Source organism: Rhinoderma darwinii, chromosome 6 (assembly GCF_050947455.1).
Source record: "Rhinoderma darwinii isolate aRhiDar2 chromosome 6, aRhiDar2.hap1, whole genome shotgun sequence".
NCBI classification, from domain to species: Eukaryota; Metazoa; Chordata; class Amphibia; order Anura; family Rhinodermatidae; genus Rhinoderma; species Rhinoderma darwinii.
The window spans coordinates 115521106-115539376 of record NC_134692.1 but is presented as its reverse complement, the minus strand read 5'-3'; the positions used below and the strand labels follow the sequence as shown (position 1 = coordinate 115539376).

Here is an 18271-nt window from a genome sequence, read left to right as displayed (position 1 = left end):
ACTTCTCTATGGGGGCTGCCATACAGAGATGGAATACGGCACATACAACCCCATAGAGAATGCGAACGGGAGCCGTTACATTCTCTGAAGCATACGCCGTCTGTGTGGGAATGGCGCATGCGCCGCTTCTACACAGACCAAAACGAAGCTCGTTAGCAGAGCGAAATCCGGCGCCATTTTCATGTGGACCTGATAGCCGCTGCCAGACAGTAAGATGACAACTTCCGGCCATATATTCAAGGAAGCGGAGGCGCAAGGAATAGGAGCGGAGGCGGCGGCAGGAGCAGGTAATTTATGTTCGTCTATGTGATGTGTGTATTATGTTCGTGTTATACTATCTGCTGAGCCCTGTATCTAATCCTCCTACACTGTGCAGTTGCTCAGAAAATGGCGGCACACAGTGTAGGAGGATTGAAGATTCAAACCCCTCCTTCTCCTGGCACTAGCCAGAATAAGGGAGGGGGGATTGTGTGAGGGCACTAAAGGAGCATGTGTCCACCCCAAATTTGCAGCATACATCAATGAGGTTGCTTTACCACAGTGACCATGCTGCAATTTTGGGAACTGCTCCCTCTAGTGGCCAGCACATGGAAATGTTATAAATTAGAATCTAATTAATAATATTTCCTGACTCAAATACTGTTTAACTGAAAAAAATAAATAAATAAATAAGAAAAAAAACAATTCTAGCGACACAGTCCCTTTAAACATTTAATCAGCTATTGGAATATACATATAAACAATATTTTTGCAAATGAATCCCATTGACAGCAATATAATAGGGATGATTTACTAAACAAAAAACACCGGAATTCTGGCTTAAATTGAGCCATGCTGTGCCCCACATTTATTGTGTATTTTAGGCAGACACTTTTTACACCTCACTAGACTTTATTTGCAAAGTATCTAAAAAAGGAGGCGGGGCTAAGTTGATTCATAAAATGCTCAAGATTAATGGTATGCGCCATTTTTCGGCACAAAATAAAAGTGTAAACAAAGCCAGCCAACACCTGGCACAAGGTAGAGAAAAGTGTTAAAAGTGTTAAAAGTGTAACAGGATGCGCCAAATCTATCACACAGCGTGCTACTGGTTAAATGTGAACAGGGAGTATAGCCAGCTTTAGCAATAGAGTTGTTTAATGATATGAAAGGTATGAAGTGATACAAAGTACAGTATACACTTGATGGTACTGCAATAGTTTATACAAGGTCACTGTAAAATAAATGATTGTAAGGAGAATTATATTAAAGATTTGTATTCTTTTTTAGAGGACATTACAAATGTCGCTGTTTTTCCAGACAATCCCTTATAGAACAAAGTCAATCCAAATTAGTTAAGCATTATAAAACCTAAGGTTGTATATACTGTATTTGTTAGAATATAGGACACAGCTACCCCATGGTTGGTTGTTATAGGATAACCATCTGACAGACACCAGCCCTAATGCGTTGTACTAAAGACCTGGATGGCATCATTCATAACCAGCAGCACTGTGAACAGTTCTCCTCCATCTGCAGCACTGTGACCAGTTCTCCTCCATCTGCAGCACTGATAACCCTTTTGATGTACTAACCCTCGCCTGGACATGGCAAACCGTTCTGAGGGAGAGCAGCAGCAATTACCCACTGCAACATGACAAATGGTGCTGTGTTCATAACCGACAGGTGAGCACCGATCCAGCCTTTTTTACAATTGTCAGTATTGCCGCTTTCCTAAACTGTATTACGCTGCGGCTTCGTAAACACAAATTAAGAAGTGAATTCCTGGATCCCTGACTGGCCACGTGTAATAAGTAAGAATAGGTGTAGGATGCTACATTGTCTCCTAAACATGGAGATGTATCTTCCCAAGACCTACGACCACAGAATCATGCTGCCTGTGAAGAACCTAAGGGTATGTGCACACACACTAATTACGTCCGTAATTGACGGACGTATTTCGGCCGCAAGTCCCGGACCGAACACAGTGCAGGGAGCCGGGCTCCTAGCATCATACTTATGTACGATGCTAGGAGTCCCTGCCTCGCTGCAAGACAACTGTCCTGTACTGAAAACATGATTACAGTACGGGACAGTTGTCCTGCAGCGAGGCAGGGACTCCTAGCATCGTACATAAGTATGATGCTAGGAGCCCGGCTCCCTGCACTGTGTTCGGTCCGGGACTTGCGGCCGAAATACGTCCGTCAATTACGGACGTAATTAGTGTGTGTGCACATACCCTAAGGGTATGTGCACACGACCTCTTTTCAGACGTAATGGAGGCGTTTTACGCCTCGAATTACGCCTGAAAAAGACGGCTCCAATACGTTGGCAAACATCTGCCCATTGCTTGCAATGGGTCTTACGATGTTCTGTGCAGACGAGCTGTCATTTTACGCGTCGCTGTCAAAGGACGGCGCGTAAAATTACGGCCGCGTCAAAGAAGTGCAGGACACTTCTTGGGACGTAATTGGAGCAGTCTTTCATGGTCTCCAATGAAAACCAGCTCCAATTATGTTCGTAAAAGACGCCGCGAAAAACGCGTGCACTTGTAAAAACGTCTGAAATTCAGGAGCGGGTTTCTCCTGAAAACAGCTCCGTAATTTCAGACGTATTTGGTGTTGTCGTGTGCACATACCCTCACTGTAAAGAAGGACAAATGCACAAAGTCAGTAAAGCTGATATTACAAGGCCTGACATGGGCCGTGTAAACGAGCGCCGCTCAACGAGACAGCTCGTTGATCGGCGCTCGTTTGCTCCTTTCAGAAGGAGCTATGAGGATGAGTGCTTGTTACTATGATCACTTGTCCCCATATATTTCTATCCCGTCGGCACCACGTCTTCCTGTTTACACAGAGAGATGAGCTGCCGACAATGACGTTTTGGCCATTTAAAAAAATGCAATCAGCCGATGAAAGAGCGTTTGCTCGTTCATCGGCTGATCGTTGCCCTGATTACATAGGGCAATTATTGGAACGAGCCTTCTGTGAACACGATAATTTGCCTGTGTAAAAGGACCTTTAGTAGAGAGAACCCACTGGTATCGCTGAATACACTGACAAGCATTAGGACAGTGAGCTGGTACTACATAGTGTTGTGGAGTTGTACTAGGAAATAAAGTCTAGCCAATGTCCATTTAATAATTCAATTAGACAGAGAAAACGGTTTAGATAGAAATCTATAAACTTGTAGAGGCAATGCTCATTAAAAAAGATCTGGAAATGTTTAATCAGAATAAACGCATTTATCATATTGCTAGAATCACACAGACTGCGGGGTCTTCATTTTCTTTTTCTGCTTCAGTTTTGGTGTTTGAGGGGCTTTTCTGGCTGATTTTGAAATTTTCATGGCAGATTTTCTTGATGTTTTTTTAGGGGTCCTAAGAATGCTGCGCTTGGGTGGAGTCTCCTGCTCCTTGCTCTTTCCTTCTGACAGCGGCTCTATTTTGTGCTTGCTTGGGGTCTCGATCACCTTCATCTTGCGCTTCTTAGGTGTAGGACTTTTAGTTGATGACTCTTTTACACTTATTTCAGACCCTTCGCTCTTCCCTTCCACTTTGGATTCTTCCTGAACATTGGTTTTCTATAAAAGATCACATATATATTATAAATTTAAAGGAACAGTGTCACCAAAATATTTTTTTTCATGTCAGTTTTATGTTAGTGTTTTATTAAAAACGTTTTTATTTATTTGTGTGTTTGTGTGTTACTTTTTTCTATTTTTTCACTTTTTCTTCCCTATGGGGGCTGCCATTTTTTTTTCCATTTCTGTATGTGTCGATTAACGACACATACAGACATGGAATACGGCAGCCACAGTCCCATAGGGACTGCGAACGGGGCCCGTCCCATCCACTTCTGTGTACGCCGTCTGTGTGGGAACGGCGCATGCGCCGCTCCCACACAGTCCAATTTGAAATGCGCGCCGTCCGGCGCCATTTTCCTGTAGACCGGAAGTCGCGGCCGGACAGTAAGATTACTACTTCCGGTTGCGGCTTCCGGACTTGTGCACTTGGACCAGCGGCAGCAGATGGAGCGGACGGGCCGGAGGGAGCCGCGGCGGCAGGAGCAGGTAAGAGATTTCTATGTATGTTCGTGTTTCAGTGTGTTTACTACTGTATGTAAACCTACTACACTGTGTGTTAGCTCAAAAAATGGCGACACACAGTGTAGGAGGTTAGACCGTTCAATCCCCTCGTTTATCCCGGCACTAGCCAGGATAAAGGAGGGGGGGATTCTCAGAGCTCACTAGAGCGAGTGCTTTTTTCCCAATTTTGCAGCAAAAAGCAATGTGGTTGCTTTACCACATGCAATGCTGCAATTTTGGGAATAGCTCCATCTAGTGACCAGCACTGGGAAATATTATAAATTAGAATCTAATTTATAATATTTCCTGACTCGTGAAAAAAATTTGAACAATGTTTAATCACCTACACACTAAATGTTTAACTAAAAAAAAAAAATACATGTTTTGCTGGCAACACATTCCCTTTAAAACGCCCTATCGGACCTTGAAGCTCTCCAAGTAATATGGTATACCTAAAGAGCAACAAGTAAGCATAATACACCAAAGTATCGGATATCTGTTGAAATGTTTTACAACATTAGTAAATCAATAAATTTTTTTTTTTTTGGGGACGCAAGTAGTTTTGGGAGCTGTAGGAAATATTAACCAAGCCGCAATCACGTGTACGTGCCCATCAGCCTGCCCGCAATAGCACACATTAGCACACAGAGGGGGACCAAAGAAGAAAGTAATTGCAGGTAGTGGACATTAAGTAGTATAAAACTTATTTATACCTTTTTATACACACGATAAGCTACTGGAGTAAAGGTCTATTTACATGGTGTGTTCAAATCGTGTTTTTTTGCTGTGAAATTGCGGGAAACCGCTGCGTTTTTTTTATTTTTTTTTAAATCACAGCAAAAAAACGCAACATGGACTGCCTTGTATAATAAGCCCTAACAGAGAAATTTTGACAGGATTAAGCACTTGCCTGTTTCTTGCGCTTCTTTGCACTGTTGGGCGTCTGAATAGGGACCAACTGAGGGATTTCCTCCTCCTCAATGTGATCGGTCTTATTCTTCTCTGCACCTTTCTTCTCATCTGGTAGTTGATCTCCGGTTTCCTCAGAGCCCGGTGTTGCTGCCTTGTTCTTTTTAGCCGACCCCTTTTTCTTCTTCTTCTTCAGAGTTTTATCTTTCTTTAATGGAAGATAAATGTTACTTTTGCAGCACAAAATAAGCATCTAACCCCTTAACTCAGTACTTTACATGCAGATAAAGTGAATAACCGATGATTACTACAACATATAGCCAAGGTTAATAAGCAAATTTTAGCAGACCATTGCCAGACAATGCGTCATATAGTATTTCCACAAGGAAGGCAATTTTTATTAAAGTTAGCCTTACCACATTCGGACAGGTATTGCTTACACTGACCAGCCATCACATTAAAACCAGCTGCCTAAATTTGTAGCTCCCCCTCACGACGCCAAAATAGCTCTGACCCGTCTAGGCCTGGACTCCACAAGACCTCTGAAGGAGTCCTGTGGTATCTGGCACCAAGATGTTAGCAGCAGATCCTTTACGTCCTATACGTTGAGGTGGATCCTCCATGGACTGGACTTCTTATTCCAGCACATGCCACAGATGCTCGATGAGATGAGACTTGGGGAATTTGGGGGCAACGTCAACCTTGGACTCCCTGTCATGTTCCTTAAACCATTCCTGAACAATTTTTGCAGTTTGGCAGGACACATTATTCTGCTGAAAGAGGCCACCGCCATTAGGGAGTACAGTTGACATGAAGGGGTTCACTTGGTCTGCATCAATGTACACGTAGATGGTACATGTCAAGGTAACATTGATGTAAATGCCAGGCAAATCATTTCCCAGGGCATCACACTGCCTCTGCTGGTTTGCCTTCTAATTACATCTTTTCTCTAGGTAAGTGAGGCAAAAGGCATCCGGCCACCCACACAAAGTAAAAAAACAACTTGATTTATTAGACCAGGCCACCATCTTCCATTGCTCCATGGTCCAGTGTAGGAGCTTTCAGCGGAGGACAGGGATCAGCATGGGCACTCTGCAGCGATGCACTGTGTTCTCTGACACTTTTCACAGCCAGCATTAACTTTTTCAGCAATTTGTGCTACAGTAGATCTTCAATGGGATGGGGTTCAGAAGGGCTAGCAATAATGATGCTTGAGCGCCCATGACCCTGTCGCCGGTTGGCCTTCTTTGGACTACTTTTGGTAAGTGCTAACAACTGCATACCGGGAACACCGCACAAGACCGGTCGTTTTGGGGATGCTCTGACCCAGTCTAACCGTCACAATTTGGCCTCTGTTAAAACTGCTCAGATCCTTACAGTTTCCCATTTTTCCTGCTTCCAACACCAACTTCAAAAACAGATTATTCACCTTCTGCCTAATATATCCCATCCCTTGACAGGCACCATTGTCACAAAATAATGGATGTTATTCACTTAATCGGTCGTGTTAATGGTATGGCTGATCGGTGTATATACGAATTCATGAAAGCTTGGATTCCTTGGCTCTTGCCACATCACGATCAAGTTGTATCCTTAGAAACACTCATCAGTAACGAGATAGAAGATGAATCTGAACGTGCACTTACTTCTGCCTGTTCCAAATCTAATTCTTTTAGACTGTCGAAAGAGGAGGTGTACACTGGCAAAGCCACGGAGGACTGGGTTTTCAGGTGAAGAACTTTGACGTTTTTCCATTTCTGAAAAGAAAGAGAATCCAAACATGTTTGTTGTTGCAATCGGACAAGAAATCCCCATCCTCCAAAAGCATTAGAAATGGAAATATACAATGTTAAAACCTCTGAATGACAAGGAGTTTGTTCACTACTACATACAGTGTAGCGATAAAATGTAATCTGGGTGCACATCATTAAAACAAGTGAATACACACACTGGTTGTAGCATTGGGATAGGTCCGTAGAATAAAACGCCACCTACCATTGGCAACTTCTCTCCGAGGGCTTGAGCAACTGCAAGTACGTTTTTAACAATGTCCTCCGCCTTCATACCTATGTGACCAACACGTATTGCACTGCAGAACAAAATAAAATGTCATTTACTATGAATAATCCCTACCTGCGATATAATAAAGAGTAATTTCCTGCACTCACTAGCAGCATCCTCTGTTGGTTACATGAAGCTGTGTTCCCTGGATAAAGCGGTTCAATTCGGCTGCAAGATTCTTTCTCTTCAGGTTAACGGACTGTGGCTCCCTGCATATAGTAGTCCGGCAAAGAAAAGAGGAAATATTGCATAGTTAAAGTTATTATTTGATAGGTCATCATTTGGCGCACAGAAGAGGACACAGATTAAGATATGAAGTGAAAAGTCACAGGCAAAACTCGTTACCATCACGCAATGGTAAAGCTGCCACTTTATTATTGAACATGCCGACAGAATCACAGCTTCACCAGAAGTTTCTGAAAAAATAATTCAAAGGTGACGTCTAATATGGCTGCACCTCTTATTGCTACTTTTAAAAAATGAATTAAAAAAAAAATAATTATTTTTATACACACTACCGGTCAAAAGTTTTAGAACACCTCAATTTTTCCAGTATTTAATTGATATTTACACAGTTTAATGTCTCAAATGTACTTTGATATGAAAGCATAGAGGATATAATTCAGTTAAGATGAATAAAAATAGTGGATTAATATGTTTCAACAAATTCAATCTAGATTTTTGACTCTTCACAGTCGCCACCTCTAGCCAATATAAGAGCTTTACACAATCGAGGCGTTCTTTCTACAATTGCATTCAGATATTGAAACATTTCACGTTATTTGCTGTAATAGAACGGTGTTAATGTCAAAATAAATGGAAAAATTGAGGTGTTCTAAAACTTCTATATTGCTGCCACAACTGAATAGAAAAATGTCAATATCTCTAAGTATAGAAAACAAAATGACTAAACTGCGGCTGCTGCTCCACCTTCTCATTTTCTAACATATGGTCCATTTGTCTTTTGGGAGGAAACACGCTCTAGAGGGTAATGCTCGTCACAGAAAGTGATGGCATCTCAGTAGGATATGCCTTTCCTTTCTCATCATTGAGGACTCGACCTCTAGGACCCCCCCCACTGATCCCAAAAACGTAGGGGTTGCAGCGATGCATCCCCTTCAAAGTGTTTTGCTGCAGAGCGGTGCTCCGGACCAGCGGGCTGTGCCGAGTACTGCACCATGGCCCCATTCACTTGAATGAAGCAGTGTTGCACTTCCCTCAACAGTGGGCGGCTGGTAGCGCACCTGTACAGAAAAACAAAAGTGAAGCGGCTGCAACGCTAAACCAGCGATGCAGCCTCTTCATTCCCAGGATCAGTGGGGGTTACAGAGGTCAGACCCACACCGACTAGAGAGTGATGGGATATCCTAGCAATATGCCATCCCTTTCTATGATGGGAATAACCCTTTAAAGGGAACCGGTCGCTAGATTTTAGGGCACTTAACCACCAGCATGTCGTTATACTATTAGGGATATATTTAAGAGTCGATTCCCCATCAGAACTGTCCGTTTCATCATTTGGTCTAATAAAAAGTTACAATGCAAATGTAAATGACCAGAGAAGTGACTTGAGATTAATTCAACGGCTTACTGGGCATGGTCAGATGAAGCCGAGACCAGTACACCACGATACATCTCAGGACTCTTCTCTGGTCATTTACGGAACGCAAATGCTGGATTACAACGACTTTTTAGACAAAATGCTGAAACGGACAGTTTTGAGAGGAGCAGGTTTTGGATGCGAAGCTCCAGCAGTATAACAACATGCCAGTAGTTTAGTGCCCTGAAATCTAGTGACTGGTTCCCTTTAAAAATAGGTTACCTCTCTTTCATCGAGTCAGTCCCCCAGTGACTAGTGTTTATCACCAGGGGAATCATTCAGGGAAATTAAAGCTGTAGACAGAGCCCATTGAGATTAATGGCAGCTGTATAACGTGCAGACACCAGGGTCCTCTAAAGCAATTATTTGCTTTTGCTAACAGAAAAGGGAAGGGGGTGTCAAAAATCAGAGAACCCCCTCTAATATCATCATATGTCCTGATAAGGAGTCAACCATGCTAAACAACATGAAATCAAATGGACATATAAAATCTTTAAAGACGGAGTGAACTGTAAGAACATAGGTAGAAATTGGGCTTTATATCTTGGCTGTGGTCAACTCACCTCTTCTCTTTGTAGAAATGTCTTCCAATATGGGATGGAAGGAGTCGGCGGATTCTAGCATCAGCAAGAAACAGATCAAAACTGCTCAGCAACCTGCGCTTTCCTTCAAATGGTTTGTATTCTTTTTTCATTTTTTTAAGAGGGACGATCTGTAAACACGCACGTGAGAATTTAAACTGAAAATGTATTTGAGATCATGAATAACTTTCAGATGATTTAACATCACAAAATGACTCTTTGTGTGATTAAATGTATGCAAATTAAAATAGGTTATCCGGAAATTATAACATTTTTATTTTGGCTGCAAATGGCGTAGTTTACGGAAAAAATTGCTAATAATCACCTTCTAATCCCCTGCCGCCGATCCACGGTCACTCACCACCCTCTGTTTAAGTTGGCTGGAGCTGTGACGTTCCTTACCGATATTAGACCACTTCAGCCAATCACTGGCCACAATGCTCATATGCCGTACACCCCCCCCTATTTTAGAAAGCCTTATTAACCCCTTTAATAGTAACTACTGCAGTTCCTTGTTACCATTACATACTAACTTATATTGAGTACACAGTGCTATTGGTCCCTGGTGGACAGAGTACGTGGTGGTAGGACCCCGTGATAGTACCTCCACAGAGGAATGATCTGATGGTGGGAAAACACCTTTAACCCCCTTCACGACTGCCATACGGCTATATACTTTCCACCTGCCGATGCCCGGTGCTGTTGTCACGTATATAAACGTTGGCAGCCTGGAAAGGGGTTTAATGAGTGTAGAGTAGCTTCAGTGTGAGCAGCGCTGCACTCTCATGTCTGCCGGGGCTTTGAGAGCCTTGGAATACACACCCCACTGTAGATAGCGCAAATCCCTCGGTAGATAGCGCCACCTAAGCTCCCTCCAGGAGCGGATTCCCCTCCTAGACGGAGCCACCGGTCTCTCCATCCTCGCTGTAGATTGTGCCACCACTCTGCAGATTGCACCCCCCCCCACACTGCAGATAGCGCCACCTAAACTCCCTCTAGGAGTAGAATCCGCTTCTAGAGAGAACGCCTGACTGTCCATTTGGACAGTGATGTTAGAAGCTCTCTAGGAGCGGAATCTCCGGCCGACACTCTGGCCGGGGATTCTGCTACTGGAGAAGCCCCTAGTGTCATTATCCACCAGAGGGTCTCTGTAGGAGCGGAATCCCCAGCACAGGGATTCCGCTCCTAAAGGGAGCTACATTGGTGCTATCTACAGGAAGAGGTGCCATTTACTCAGGGTGGTGGCACTATCTGCAGGGGAGGTGGCGGTATCTGCAGGGGAGGTGGCGGTATCTGCAGGGGAGGTGGCGGTATCTGCAGGGGAGGTGGCGGTATCTGCAGGGGAGGTGGCGGTATCTGCAGGGGAGGTGGCGGTATCTGCAGGGGAGGTGGCGGTATCTGCAGGGGAGGTGGCGGTATCTGCAGGGGAGGTGGCGGTATCTGCAGGGGAGGTGGTGGTATCTGCAGGGGAGGTGGCGGTATCTGCAGGGGAGGTGGCGGTATCTGCAGGGTGGGAGGTGGCATTATATGCCCCCTAACAGGGGACACTGAGGGGCTATATACATGGGCACGGTGTGTGGCACCATGTGGGCACTATCTACAGTGGGAACCGTGGCACTATTTACAGTGGGTAATGTTTCACTATCTACAGCGGTATTGTGTCACTATCTACAAGGGAACTGTGGTTTTTTTCAGGGGGGTGGGACAAAAAACTAACGATTAAAATTCATCCATTTTTTTTAACATCCCTGAAAAACAGATGGCAAACGGTCAGACGGCCGGGAAATGGATTCAAATTTTGAGACACATTGATGTAAACCAGCCATGAAAAACTGACAGTTAATCCGTTAACGGACCTTTTTTTTCCCCACTGTTTTGTGTATATAGCCCTCTCCACTCCCCTCACAGCGATCCACGGTGACAGAGAGGGAAGAAGACTAATTGTTACAGAGCTGTACAGATAGATTTATATTAGATTTGTTTGCTCTAAAAAAAAATTTTTTTTAAAACATGTAACTAATTAAACTAATCTAGAAAATGAAAGCCTGATAAGTCTTGTAAAAAATAAAGTACGAATAGTTGTAATATTCAAAGTGGTTGCAAAGATATTGTCTAAAGAAGTGCATATCAGAAATGGAAAATTTGACCTGGACACAGGGGCATCAATGACCATTGGTCATGAAATGGTTAAAGTGTAGCTAAACGCTTGACAAACTTCCGACATGTCATAGTGAGCGCTCAGCCGCTTCGTGTCTGTTCGGGTTTTTCCGGAAAGCTGATGTATCGCAGTACGGGCTCATAGACTTTCTATTGAGTCCGTACTCCGATACATTTATTTCCGGAAAAGGCCGAACAGACATGAAACGCCTGAGCGCTCACACGAGGGCTTCAGCTGCTTTGTTCTAGCGATTGGTGGGGGTCTCAGTGCTCGGACCCCCACCAATCCAAACTTCTGACATGTCACTATGACATGTCAGAAGTTTGTAAAACGTTTAGCTACACTTTATGGAAAACCTGTACTCCTCCAAAAAAGACTGGCAGCGTAACTCCTGCCTGACCCGATTCTAGAGTAGCTTTTTTTTCTGTAATGGTCTCCATTCCGTAGGAAGGACCCCGTTATTTTTGGCGCCATGTTCTTATTTTTGTACAGCTCTCTAACATTGTACATCTATTTACCTCAGTTATCTGTGTGACTCCATGCTGACTGAGCAATTTTTTGTAAAACTTTTCCGTCTGTTCAACTGACATGTTTGGTTCATCTCTGGTGAAGAGGCAAACGTCACATGTATCCGGTCGAATCTCACGAGGAAGACGACTGCAGTAGAAGAAAAATTTATACTATTGTGTAAATGAATATCACCTGAACTGTATATTTTGGAGTGCATAACAATTTCACAAATCTGATGCTAGGAGAACTCAAAAACTATGGACCATCATAGACAACAACACGGTTCTTCTTTGTACTACTGGCGATTAGTGTTGTCTAGAGTTAGGTCTTTAAAAGGCGATTCCAGTGACATCATATAGACATTAAGTGCCCAATTAAGTGCCCAAATAATGTTCTTTTTGTATATACATTTTGATCTCCACCACCGTAACTTAGAAACCTCTAAGCTGAGGAACATTCCGCCTATTGCCTAACATCATAAATTAGGCAGAACAATATAGTGACTGCCCGAAAAAAAAAAAAAAGAGCGGAATGTAAGGCCCTGTTCATACGGAGTTGTCACGTTTTTTGACGCGGAAACCGCGTTGGAAAACGCGCCAAAAAACGCCTCCCATTGATTTCAATGGGAGGCGGATGCGTTTTTTTTACCGCGAGCAGTAAAAAACGCTCGCGGTGAAAAGAAGCAACATGCCCTATCTTCGGGCGTTTACACCTCTGACCTCCCATTGACAACAATGGGAGGTAGAGAAAGCATATTTCGTGGCGTTTTTACCGATAGCACTCAATTGGCACGAGTGGAAAACGCCGCGAAAAATGCGGCAAACGGCGTGCAGGAAGATGAAAATCTGCCTCAAAATTCCAAACGGAATTTTCTGCCTGCAAAAATCTTCGTGTGAATCTAAGTCCGTACTTGTGTGAAACAGGATATAGAACGGCTGCCCGAGCGGCTGAGGCCTACAGTTGCTAAAATAGCGGAATATAGATGCGGTTACATACCAACTTCTAGGTTAACCCCTTAATGACCAGCCTATTTTAAACCTTAATGACTAAGCCATTTGTTAAGTTTTTCCATCGTCGCATTCCAAGAGCTATAACCTTTTTATTTTTGCGTCGACATAGCTGTGTAAGGTCTTGTTTTTTGCGGGACAAGTTGTATTTTTTAATAGCACCATTTTGGGGGACATATTATTTATTGATTAACTTTTATTTGGGGGGAAATAGAAAAAAACCTGAAATTTTGCCACTCTTTTTCGCGTCTTAAATCTACGCCGTTTACCGTGTGATATAAATAACACAATAACTTTATACAGCGGCTTGTTACGATTGCAACGATACCAAATTTGTATAGTTTTTGTACGTTTTACTACTTTTACACAGTAAAAACGCTTTTTTTTCAAAATTATTTGTTTTTGTGTCTCCATATTTGAAGAGCCGTAACGTTTTTATTTTTTCGCCGATGCGGTTATAGGAGGGCTTTTTTTTTGCGGGAAGACTTGTAGTTTTTATTGGTACCATTTTGGAGTAGATGCGACTTTGATCACTTTTTATCACATTTTTTTAAAGTCAGGATTCACAGAAAACAGCAATTTTTCCATAGTTTTTTTATTAAATTTTTTACGGCGTTCACCGTGCGGGTTAAATAATGTAATAGATTTATAGTCGGGGTCGTTACGGACGCGGCGATACCAAATATGTGTAACTTTTTAACTTTATTTTGTTTTTTTAATAATAAAGCAGTTTGTAAGGGGAAAAGCTGGGTTTTTCATTTTTTTTTCAAATTTTTTTAAAATTAACTTTATTAAACTCTTTTTTCACTTTTTTACTAGTCCCACTAGGGAACTATAATATGCGATTCTGCGATCGCATTTATAATACACTGCAATACTTTTGTATTGCAGTGTAATACTGCCTGTCCGTTTAAAACGGACAGGCATCTGCTAGGTCATGCCTGCGGCATGATCGAGCAGGCATTCATTACAGGCAGACCTGGGGGCCTTTATTAGGCCCCCGGCTGCCGTGGGAGACACAGACACTCGGCGATCGTATCTCTGGGTGTCGGTGGGAGAGAGAGGGAGCTCCCTCCCTCTCTCCAAAACCACTCAGATGCGGTGCACGCTATTATGCACCGCATCTCAGGGGTTAAACGGGTGAGATCGATACTAATATCAATCTCACCCGGCAGAGCAGGGCCGCTCCCAGCCCTCAGCTGCCTCTGGCAGCTGAGAGCAGGGAGATTTGACAGCTCCCTGCTCTGTTTACTTATTCCGATGCCGCGACATAAAAAGTCTATGGCATTGGAATAAGGCCCGTTAGTGACCGACGTAAAAAGACGATGGGCCGGTCACTAACGGGTTAAAGTTACATGCCCAAATACATTTAAAGAAAAAAATTGGCTTCATGCTGGGGGCTGACTCAAATATTCCCCAAAAAATATTTCATGAATGGAGATTCACTATAACTAATAAATAAAAGGTGGCCTGGTAAGCGGCCATATGAGCTTACATGTTAATCACTTGTGCCTTGCTTGGAATTTTCCATACAGTAACTAATAATGATATCCGCTCATGCTCATTTAAGAGCAATGAATTGCCACCCTTCTTGGTTTTATGGTAAGCGAGCAGGGCCTTGGTTGCCTTCTTAACCTGAAAGAAGAAAGGAAAAAAGTGTTAAAGTTTGTCTTTATCAGAGCTCTATGTCAAGCAGATTAAGTGGCAAAAGGAGCCCTGAAGGCTTCACCACTGGATCAGTCCATTATCTGTAGCATAAGATGGTCCAAAAGGAGGTAGCACTACTGTCGCATCTCCCAAACTTCGCCACGACGGGCTGACGCAAGCTCCGCAGAGTGTCATAGCTTCTTTTTAGCCATCAGTGAGGGTCACGATGCACAGAACCCCGATAAGAATTTCTGACACATCCGAAGGGTTTCTTTTTTTATTGACTAAATGACCGTACACATTAAAGAGGCTCTGTCACCAGATTTTGCAACCCCTATCTGATATTGCAGCAGATCGGCGAAGCAATGTAGATAAGAATACCGTTTTTATTTTTAAAAAACGAGCATTTTTGGCCAAGTTATGACCATTTTTGTATTTATGCAAATGAGGCTTGCAAAAGTCCAAGTGGGTGTGTTTAAAGTAAAAGTCCAAGTGGGCGTGTATTATGTGCGTACATCGGGGCGTGTTTACTACTTTTACTAGCTGGGCGTTCTGACGAGAAGTATCATCCACTTCTCTTCAGAACGCCCAGCTTCTGGCAGTGCAGACACACAGCGTGTTCTCGAGAGATCACGCTGTGACATAACTCACTTCCTGCCCCAGGTCCTGCATCGTGTCGGACGAGCGAGGACACATCGGCACCAGAGGCTACAGTTGATTCTGCAGCAGCATCGGCGTTTGCAGGTAAGTCGATGTAGCTACTTACCTGCAAACGCTGATGCTGCTGCAGAATCAACAGTAGCCTCTGGTGCCGATGTGGCCGACACGATGCAGGACCTGGGGCAGGAAGTGAGTGACGTCACAGTGTGATCTCTCGAGAACACGCTGTGTGTCTGCACTGCCAGAAGCTGGGTGTTAACGAACAGAAGTGGATGACGCTGATTCGTCAGCATCATACATTCCCATTCCTAACGCCCAGCTAGTAAAAGAAGTAAACACGCCCCGATGTACGCACATAATACACGCCCAGTTGGACTTTTACTGTAAACACGCCCAGTTGTACTTTTGGAAGCCTCATTTGCATAAATATAAAAATGGTCATAACTTGGCCAAAAATGCTCGTTTTTTAAACATAAAAACGTTACTCTTATCTACATTGCAGCGCCGATCTGCTGCAATAGCAGATAGGGGCTGCAAAATCTGGTGACAGAGCCTCTTTAACCCCTTCCCGCTCCTTGACGTACTATTACGTCATGGCAGCTGTATCGTTCGCGCTCCATGACGTAATAGTACGTCACGGGAGTAACGGCCGTTTCGGCCGTCCTCCCGACACATACAGGAGCTGTGACGCTGCTGTCTTGTTCAGCAGCTGTCACAGCTCCTACAGCGGGGACCGATCGCTGTGTCCCCGCCGATTAACCCCTTAAAAGCCGCGTTCTATAGAGATCGCGGCTTTTTAGGGGTTAAGCTGCCATCGCCGGCCTGCTACGCGATAGCGGCCGGCGATGGTGACTATGGCAACCGGACACCAAACAATGGCGTCCGGCTATGCCATAGACGGAAGCCTAGTGGGTCCTGACAACGTCAGGACCCACTATGCTTGCTGTCAGTGAGTAGCTGACAGTTCTAATACACTGCACTACGCATGTAGTGCAGTGTATTAGAATAGCGATCAGGGCCTCCTGCTCTCATGTCCCCTAGTGGGACAAAGTAATAAAGTAAAAAAAAAGTTAAAAAAAGATGTGTAAAAATAAGAAAATAAAAGATTTAAAAGTAATAAAAGTAAAAATCCCCCTTTTTCCCTTATCAGTCCTTTATTATTAATAAAAATATATAAACAAACAAATTAACTATACATAATTGGTATCGCCGCGTCCGTAACGGCCTGAACTACAAAACTATTTCGTTATTTATCCCGCACGATGAACGCCGTAAAATAAAATAATAATAAACCGTCCCACAATCACAATTCTTTGGTCACTTCACCTCACAAAAAATGGAATAAAAAGAGATCAAAAAGTCGCATGTACCTAAAAATGGTACTGATCGAAACTACAGTTCGTTACGCAAAAAATAAGTCCTCGCACGTCTTGATTGATTGAAAAATAAAAACGTTCTGGCTCTTAGAATAAGGTAACACAAAAAGTGAATGATTGTTTACAAAACGTATTTTATTGTGCAAACGCCATAAGACATAAAAAAAAACTATAAACATCTGGTATCGCCGTAATCGTATCGCCACGCAGAATAAAGTGAATATGTCATTTATAGCGCACGGTGCACGCAGTAAAAAAAAAAGAATAAAAAAACAATAGTAGAATTGCTGTTTTTTAGTCACCACGCCACTTAAAAATAGAATAAAAACTGATCAAAAAGCCGCATGCACCCGAAGAAAACTACAATGGATTCCTCAAGGGGTGTAGTTTCCAAATTGGGGTCACTTTTGGGGGGTTCCCAATGTTTTGGCACCACAAGACCTCTTCAAACCGGACATGGTGCCTAATAAAAAAGAGGCCTCAAAATCCACTAGGTGCTCCTTCGCTTCGGAGGCCGTTGCTTCAGTCCATTACCGCCCGAGGGCCACATGTGGGATATTTCTCAAAACTGCAGAATCTGGGCAATACGTATTAAGTTGCGTTTCACTGATAAATCCTTTTGTGTTATAAAAAAAATGGTATAAAGAGGATTTTCTGACAAAAAAAAAAAAAAAGTCAATTTCACCTCTACTTTGCTCTAAATTTTTGTGAAACACCTAAAGGGTTCATAAACTTTCTAAATGTTGTTGTGAATACTTTGAGGGGTCTAGTTTCTAAAATGGGGTATTTCATAGGGGTTTCTAATATATGGGCCCCTCAAAGCAACTTCAGAACTGAACTGGAACCTAAAAAAATAAATAAATGAGGCAATACTTTGCTTCTTACATTATACTGATAATGAGCCGTGCCCACCCCGAGATGACCCCAGTTTTGACCGTTTGTATAAACGGAGACCCCTATTAGACCGTTCCAGTGCCCGGTTTTCCCCAGCATACACCCCCGAGAAGTGTATTTCTATTGATGAGTCCCGGGTACATTTTAAAGGGAGGGTTCAATTCCTCGAGTACCTGCCGGGTAAGAGGGCAAGGTATGGAGTGAAGATGTATAAGCTGCGAGAGTGCATCAGGGTATACCTACAGGTTTAGGATATATGAAGGAAAGGCCACCCCCAAACCAGACTGCATCCTAGACTACAATAGGTACATGGGAGGGATGGACTTGTCAGATCAAATCCTGAAGCCCTACAGCGCTATGCGGTGTGGTATAAGAAGCTGGCCGTGCACATCATACAGATGGCTTTGTACAATGCGTACGTGCTACGTCGATGTGCAGGCCAGACGGGAACTTTCCTGGAATTTCAAGAGGTGATTATCAAGAACCTAATCTTTAGTGACCAAGAAGGGGGGGCACCCAGTAGTTCTGGAAGCGAGCCCACACGCATCGTACCAGGGCGGCAACACTTTCCAGGGGAAGTTCCCCAAACTGGCAAGAAGGGAAAAAGTCAAAAGAGGTGCAAAGTCTGCTATAAGAGGGCGATAAGGGATGACACAATATATCAATGTGACACGTGTCCCGAATAACCAGAGCTCTGTATGAAAGAGTGTTTTAAAATTTATCATACATCCCTTGGTTTATAATTTACCCCAATTTTACTTACCCTGATGCACTCCACACAGCTTATCCCCCCTCGTCTTTCC

The 18271-nt window shown here is 43.4% G+C and overlaps 1 protein-coding gene across 1 annotated transcript in view; it reads right to left on the bottom strand.

Moving 5' to 3' along the window:
* Positions 1-3180: 3180 nt before the first annotated feature.
* RSL1D1 (ribosomal L1 domain containing 1) overlaps positions 3181-18271 on the bottom strand; it is a 28243-nt gene continuing 13152 nt past the window's right edge. The window contains exons 2-9 of the mRNA XM_075830140.1: positions 14387-14526; positions 11893-12031; positions 9199-9347; positions 7143-7244; positions 6970-7063; positions 6621-6731; positions 4976-5182; positions 3181-3561 (exon numbers count right to left, since the gene is read on the bottom strand). Coding sequence (XP_075686255.1) covers positions 3241-3561; positions 4976-5182; positions 6621-6731; positions 6970-7063; positions 7143-7244; positions 9199-9347; positions 11893-12031; positions 14387-14526 — 1263 coding nt within the window. The 3' untranslated portion in view covers positions 3181-3240. The remainder of the gene's footprint in view (positions 3562-4975; positions 5183-6620; positions 6732-6969; positions 7064-7142; positions 7245-9198; positions 9348-11892; positions 12032-14386; positions 14527-18271) is intronic.